The sequence below is a fragment of the Lampris incognitus genome, chromosome 2, assembly GCF_029633865.1.
Source record: "Lampris incognitus isolate fLamInc1 chromosome 2, fLamInc1.hap2, whole genome shotgun sequence".
Classification (NCBI taxonomy): Eukaryota; Metazoa; Chordata; class Actinopteri; order Lampriformes; family Lampridae; genus Lampris; species Lampris incognitus.
Genome location: NC_079212.1, coordinates 20,670,237 through 20,678,125, shown reverse-complemented (window position 1 = coordinate 20,678,125; position 7,889 = coordinate 20,670,237). Strand labels below are relative to the sequence as shown.

Genomic DNA, 7,889 nt, shown 5'->3' with positions numbered 1-7,889 from the left:
TCAAACCCTGGTCACAACCTGTTCCAACTCCTCCCCTCTGGCAGGCGCTACAGAGCACTGTACCCCAATACTTCTGTCTGTGCCCCTGACCGAGGCAATGGAAAGAAGAACTGGAGTTGGTCCCCAGGAGCTGCAGCTGCCCACTGCTCCTCTTCAATAGGATGGGTTAACTGCAGAGAAGAAATCTCATTGTAAGAATACAATACACTGTAAGATACAATGACAAAATAAAGTGTCTTTCTTTCTTTTTTCTTTCTGTGAGAGCCACGAACCCGGAGTCAAATTCCATGTGTGTACAAACCTACATGGCCAATAAATCCGATTCTGATTCTTTACTGGTAGAGAAGATGCTGACATAACAGCATTGGCATCTCTGGGATTTCCACAGCAATGAAGTTACCAGTATCCCCACTGGTATCCCTACACGAACCGACAACAACCTTATATGACCGTCGGTATTTTGCTGTATTCCCGTAATTTTCTTGAATGATATATACTTGTGGGCAGTATTTAAGGACTTTCTTAATTCAGCACAACTTGAAACATACGTATAATCCACTTTTGCATAGGTTTACACACACGAATCCCCGAAATACCTCCGTTTTGGTCGGGCGTCCCTAAAGACCCAGTTGGCTGTGTCTGCGGATGGGAAGCCGGATGTGGGTATGTGTTCAGGTCGCTGCACTAGCACCTCCTCTGGTCGGCCGGGGGCGCCTGTTCGGGGGGGGGGGTAGGGGGAATAGCGTGATCCTCCCACGTGCTACGCCCCCCTGGCGAAACTCCTCACCGTCAGGTGAAAAGAAGCGGCCGGTGACGCCACATGTATCTGAGGAGGCATGTGGTAGTCTGCAGCTCTCCCCGGATCGGCAGAGGGGGTGGAGCAGCGACCGGGACGGCTCAGAAAGTTGGGCAATTGGCCGGGTACAACTGGGGAGAAAAGGGGGCACAAAATACAAGAAAAAAAAATTAACAGCCTCAAACTTAGTTTTAGTATATGTATTTAAGTGGTACCACCATGTCACTTCTGACCTCAAAAAGGTCAGACAATTAACTTCAGGGGCAATAATTTTATGTCTAGTCTACAAATTAACAAGTAAACAACGCCTAAAGTCAATCCTCAGTGTCTCAGCAGAAGGGCCCCACTACAGCTGCAGAGTGGGTGCTTAATGATATGTTGCTTTATTGTGAGTTGTTTACTTAAATGACTCAGTGCTAGTAACCATTTTTATGAAAGAGAAAAGAGAGAAAAGTTGTAATATAAAGGCATTTACTTTCATTAAGAACAGAAAAGCACTGGTGTCACTGGTACAGTCTGAGTAGCTTATAATCACACATCTGCAAAGCAACGAAATCAAGCACAGATGATAGTCAAATGGCCTAATACATTTAAGTTGCTAAATGTTTCTAAATCCTTCTTTTATTTTTAAAGACAAAAAAGTGACCATGCCACAGACATGCCACAGTTTAAACCTTAAACCCAAAATAATCTCACTTTTACACATTGCCAAGTGTGAACCCTTAATTACCACAAATATTCTTGAGATCGCGAGGTGAACTGCACAGTGTAAAATGTAAAATTTAACATTCCTGTTTATTAAATGAAAGTGCAATCAAATGCTAAAATCAACACACCTTCACATATGACACCAGGCATAAAAGCATCAAACTAAGGCTGTGCATAAAATGTGCATTTAAGTTTTATTTGATCAGTATTGTACATTTTGAGATAGCAAAATGAAACAAGTGTAAAGTGTTATCTACAATATCTGGCTGAAACCAAAATTTACTGTTTTTTCTTCTTTTTTATCTCAGAAACAAACAAAATTGTTCCCATTGGACACAAAATTTTCTGTTCTGCTTTGTGGATTCTGCAGGACATCATTAAAAAAAAAGATTATCACTCGTACTATAATATACACAAAATAGCCCACACACCATATAACATCCATTCATAAGCATCAAGTTATGAACTGCACCTTCTGTCAGAGGCACTGGACAGACTGTATCATCAGACATTGTCAGAACAATATTGTCTAACTCCACTGAGAGAGACTTTCCTGACCATAAATGCAGTGTTTTGAATTGTCTAATATCAGCCAGTGATAACTATGAGGTCTCATGCCCTCAGTCTCTCAGCAGTAGATAGTCTTTGATAGATTCTGGTAAAGGGAGTTCTTTGACAGCAGCAGGGAGGAACTGCACACCGAGGCTCTGCCGGACAGCACAGCGTGCCAAAGCGCGGAGTGTTGGGGCCTGAGACACCATACTGGTCAGCTTGGCCAGTAGTTGGGGATCTTTACTCAGTTCCCTAGGCAGGCTGCCATCAGCCCGCCGGATTTCAAAATGCCCAGCCGCCCGGCACAGCAGCTCAAGGCATTCCTCCTCCTGCTCAGTGCCCAGGCCCCGAGCCAACAGCGCCACCAGCCTTGAGATAGGTGTCTGGCCCTTCAGGTTGGTCACATGCACCTGGGCCCCATACTCTAACAGCACCTTGACACTCTCTAGGTTGCCCTTCATTGCGGCCCAGCTCAGTGGCGTGTCATTGTTGTAGTCGCGGGCATTGGGACAGGCACCGCTCTCCAGCAGGGCCCTCACACACTCTGGGTTATCCTTAAAGGCAGCCCAGTGCAGTGGGGTGTCCTTGTTGCCATCCAGAGCATTGGGCTGGGCCCCATACTCCAATAGTAGCTCCACACAGCCCTCATCCTTCTCTGCTGCATAATGCAGTGCGGTGCGGTTGTACCCATCCAAGGCATTAACCTGACCAAAAAATTAAATATGAGGAATCATATGCAAAAATGTTGGACATTTCTAACAGCTCTGGACGACACTAATGAGAAACTGCTTGCCAGTCAATCAATCAAACAATAAATCAATTTATACACCTGGTTTTGTACCTAAAAATGCAATGCGATGTGCACTACATGACAAGTAAAAATATTGACCTATACATAGAATAGGTAAGTATTCATGTGTTTCGAGTGTGAATATGAACCATAGTAAGGGTGAGGGGCAAGTGTATCTATATAAACGTGTATGTGAGTGTGCTGATAGGCTGATGGGATACAACAGCAGGTGAGAATTTTTTTTTGAAGGGGGGGGGTTGACCCTGTTTAAATTACACTTGACAGCCTGTTGCAATTAACACGCGGACATGTGACATTACATATTTAATCTGTATAATTTGGCCAAATCATACCTCTGCTCCCTTCTCCAACAGTAGTTCCACACAATCAGCATCAGCCACCATACAGGCACAGTGCAAGGGCTTCAGTGTGCCATGCATCCTGTTTACATCAGCCCCCTTTGGTGTGAAAAGAAAACAATGTCGAAACCCCCAATACCATGGACATATCTTATTTCAGCTGAAGCCAGTGGAAATAAGAAAGGAAAAAAAAGAAGAAAAGTCTACCTTGCGAATGAGATCCTCCACATTGTCATGTGGGAATGAGCGGATAGCTGCTATGGTGCGGATTAGACGCTCAGACAAGGAGTATTTACTTTGAATGCTTTGCATGATGTACCACATAGTAGAGCTCATGTGGAACACAAGAACATGGCACCCGGGCAAGGGTGGCACTGCAGTTTGCTCAGACACCTTTCTGGAAATGTTCAGATTTGCAAGCTGTAAGACAAGATGGATATTTGTTATATATATATATACACACACACACACACACACACACACACACACACACACACACACACACACACACACACACACACACACAAAGTAAGGAATACCATATGCTAATACAAGGAAATGAGCTATGCGTCAACATTTTAACATTTTACCTTTCGAGGCATTTTTAGCTGATGCTCTTATCCAGTAATACTAACACTAAGTGCAAGAATAGATTAGGGGAGGACATGCAGGTGGCTGGTGTGACAAAGGAAGATGCAGAGGACAGGAAGAAATGGAAACGGATGATCCGCTGTAGCGACCCCTAACGGGAGCAGCCGAAAGTTGTAGTAACTTCCTACTTAGCTGGAGGCTTAAGTGTAGGAACAGGGTATCATGAATGTATAGTTTCTCATCTTGGAACTTACTCGCAACCCTTCTAGAGGTGTAGCTGTATTATGTATGTAGATGTTAGGATGATTTTGGGTGAGTACGAGGTGGTTTTTAGGTGAATGTTAGGTGGATGTTGGGCCTTATATGGCAACAGCATAGCTGTGTTGAATATGCTAAGAATGGGTATGATGTGGGGTGGTTACAAGGTGCACTGCTGTCCCATGTTGTGGTATCATTAGCCTAGATTACTGAAACATCAGTGAAGGAAAGCACCCTCTTGATAACCCAAATGACCTACGTGCATTCATACAATAAACCCTGTAACATTTAGATTGGGTGGTTCAGTGAACGGTGCGGCCTACAAGCGGGCCCTAAGATTTGTGATTGCGTAGCCTGACGCCCTTAAAGGTCCCATGAAATGAAAAATATGTTTTCATTCTAACAACTGTACAGTAATCATTGGGTGGAGGGCCATAGCACCCTGAGAATATACCAAACTTAAGCAGAATCACAATCTGCCGAGGAAAAACACAAAACAAAACAAAAAACTTAGGGGTCTTGGATGTGAACATTTCAATCAAATGATCACATGATTTTGGCAAGCCAAAGCAGTGCAGAGTCTGATGAATTCATCTGTTCTTCTGCAAACACTGCAATTGGGTTCATTAGTTTTGGTAATTAAAAAAAAGAAAGAAAAAAGTTTCCCCTGGTTTGAGAAAGAAGAGGGATGATTCAAATGCTTGTGGCAGGGGACCTTCGGTGTGGTGTATTTAGGCTGCATCTCTCACTCCTAAATCAGCTGGTTGCGGCACTATGACCACACACCGTCAACCAGAAGCAAACATCTCGGGTTGTCATCTACAACTGTTAGTTTGCGTCTCATAAAAGCATGCCCCTTTCTTAATACCAAAGAAATGCTGTTCCGAATCAGCACTCCGGATTCATAATCAACAACATCTGCTGAAACCCGACAACTCCAGACTTGTAGCCGTGAACTTGTGTTAAGTCGTTGTTAATCACAAACTCACAGTTACAATGAATTTTTCGCGGGCAAGCCATGTCTGCCTTTTTATTTCAAATGTTCTGAAATTAGAATATGATTTGTGACTGAGGGGCTGTGACCGGCTTCGTGTCATTACAAGTGCTATCGCTGTTATTTCTTTTCCAAACACTAGTTCTTTAAATGACCACTATGGGATTGTGGGAGTATGGCACATACGAGTGTTGCACATTTGAGACGGGTTGCTTAAAACATCAACCAGTGATCGAGAAACTGAAGCTTTTTCTTTCTTTCTTTCTTTCTTTCCTTTTCTCTAAAACTGCGCTCCTTGCAAATCCCTCCGGACACGAGTGTCAAGTTTAAACCCAGACCTAAACAGATGACATCGACCACGGGTGAAAGCTCGCTTGTACATACATGTCCAAAAACACACAAAAACAGAGGCCCTCTGAAACTCTGCACGCCTATCCGCTGCAATTACTGCTAGTCGGCAACAGTCTATTTAAACAAGACAATAATCGCAATCTCGATTAGGGCTTTTTTTAAATGAGCCGTCTGACTGACGATCTCGGAGCAGGCTGGCGTAAAAAATGGCAAAGCTAAAATATTAGCTAGCCGGCGGGGCTAGCGTCGAAGTGCGAGGCACAGTCGACCCTAATGTCAGCAAGCCAATGTGGACAATGTCACTTGATTTAATATACTTTGCACGCATTCTCATATTATTTCGGTTATTGAGCGCCGACAACGCCTCTTAACAAAAACACACAAAAAAAAAGGCAAAAACAAAAATGGTAACATACCGTTTATTATCCACGTACTGGGGGATCTGACACGGTATGCGGGCTCCCCGCCTGCTTGACATAAACACGTCTTACGTCTAAGTTGGTGGCCACGCCCCTCTAACGGAGAATCAGGAACCCGGGCGCCGGCGGAAGTAATAAAGTCGCCGTTTGATATAAAGTAGAGTCTCTTGTAACGTTTGGAAGTAGTCGAAAAGTCGTCTGTGCGTTGCGAACCGACCGAAGCCCGGGTTGTGCCCCTTCTTTTCTTTCGCGTTCGACTATTTTCCAAATATAGGCGGAAACAGCTTCGCCGATGCATCACGGCGTGCCATGAATACCTCGGTGTGATCTCTTGTCCACGTTGAGCAAGCGCTTCCCCACTAAAGAAACCGCAGAAACGTTATATCTTATGAGATCAACGTTTCGTTTAAATGACCAAAAACAACATTATTCTGTTATCAAAGCAATCCTACACTCTAACAGTGATGTATTACAACTTGTATCAAAGTAATGTAGATCCGCGCCTTCCTAAACTTTTGGTGAATGGACACGATCTTATCGGTCTAAAATTTGCCCAACACCACCTCAATTTTAGAATATTTCTCCAGAGATGAAGCTGGAAAATTAAGAACAAAATTCTTTTAAGTTTCCAGCTGCACCAAAAGTAAAGGAAGTGCGCTTTAAAGTTCCCAGTGGAATATATCCGTCCGCAGATATTTTAAGACATCGATTTGGTTTAGACTGTCACAACTGCTCATTTTGCCATGAACACACTGAAACAACAGAACATGTGTTTTATGAACGTAATGTCAGTTCGCTGGCGCCTTTTGAGAAGCTCGGCATTACTGGATGTTTCCTAAATTTGACAATTTCTCTGAACTAAAAACACAGGATGTGATTTTTGGCACGCTTGTGAAAGATGGAACACATGATTTGTCAATTAAAAAAAAATCTTGGAAAGTTCTTTTTACATGAGAACAGATTCCTGAAAACCGCAGCCAAACGTCTCTGCGTATTTCATAGGGACCTGTGTGATTATTTCTCACTGAGGTTAATGGAGAAGAAGAACGCTATGGACCTCTCTGGACTTGACGTACAGAACGCGGCAGCAAGGGTCTGAACAAAAACCAGGACGAGAGATCACATTATTCCAGTTTTAGCGTCTTTGCACTGGCTACCCGTAGCATCGAGGGTTGATTTTAAAATTATTTTACTTGTATTTAAAACTCTGCGTTGTCTAGCACCCTCATACCTGTCTGACTGCTTATCTGATTATGTTCCGAGCCGCTCTCTTAGACCCTCTGCTGCTGGCCTGCATAATTCCCAAGAATGAACTACACCGACGGCTTGCAATAGACTCCCCCAACAAATAAGAGAAGCAACGTCCATAGAACGTTTTAAGAATCAGCTCAAGACCCATTTTTATGCTCTTGCTTTTAATTAATTCCACTTTATATTTCTTTTTTTTCTTCTTTTTTATCTTGTACTGTGGTTTTATTTCTTGCCTTGCTTTATGCTTCTTTTTTTGCCTAGGTCTGTTTTATTGTTTTTAACTTATTTTATCTGTATTGTTGTTGAGTTTCATTGTTTCTCCTGTTTTTAATGTAAAGCACTTTGAGCTGCATTTTATGTATGAAAGGTGCCATCCATCCATCCATCCATCTTCTGCTGGGATGCGGGCGGATTCTGGGGTAGGCTCCAGCATCCCCGTGGCCCTGAGAGCAAGATAAGGTGCTATACAAATAAAGTTTATTATTATTATTATATTATTGTTACTATTATTATTATTGATAGAACTTGAACTTGCAGAAAACCCCTAGGACTCCCCTCCCTTTACGTATTTAATTTTCTTCATTTTCTTTACTTTTATTTCCCCCTCTTTCTTTTGTTTCATGTTTGTTGTATGTAGAACGTAAACGTTTTAATAAAGGAATAAAAAGAAAGAAAGAAACCCGACCGGATGTGGGCAGCAGGGGACACATCCGGTCAGTTTCTCCAGGGGGGAATTGCTGCTCGACGTGGGCGTAACACCAGCGGCACACACGGATCAGAGATCGTTTTCAACTCTTCTGGACGTTCAGCGAGGACAACA

At 43.1% G+C, this 7,889-nt stretch overlaps 1 protein-coding gene across 1 annotated transcript; it reads right to left on the bottom strand.

Moving 5' to 3' along the window:
* Positions 1-1,016: 1,016 nt before the first annotated feature.
* Positions 1,017-6,049, bottom strand: asb8 (ankyrin repeat and SOCS box containing 8). Its single transcript, XM_056274471.1, has 4 exons — positions 5,816-6,049; positions 3,413-3,625; positions 3,200-3,304; positions 1,017-2,760 (listed from the first exon to the last, which is right to left on the bottom strand). The coding sequence occupies exons 2-4, from the start codon at positions 3,539-3,541 to the stop codon at positions 2,125-2,127; spliced, it is 870 nt and encodes a 289-aa protein (XP_056130446.1). The 5' UTR covers positions 3,542-3,625; positions 5,816-6,049; the 3' UTR covers positions 1,017-2,124.
* Positions 6,050-7,889: the final 1,840 nt, after the last annotated feature.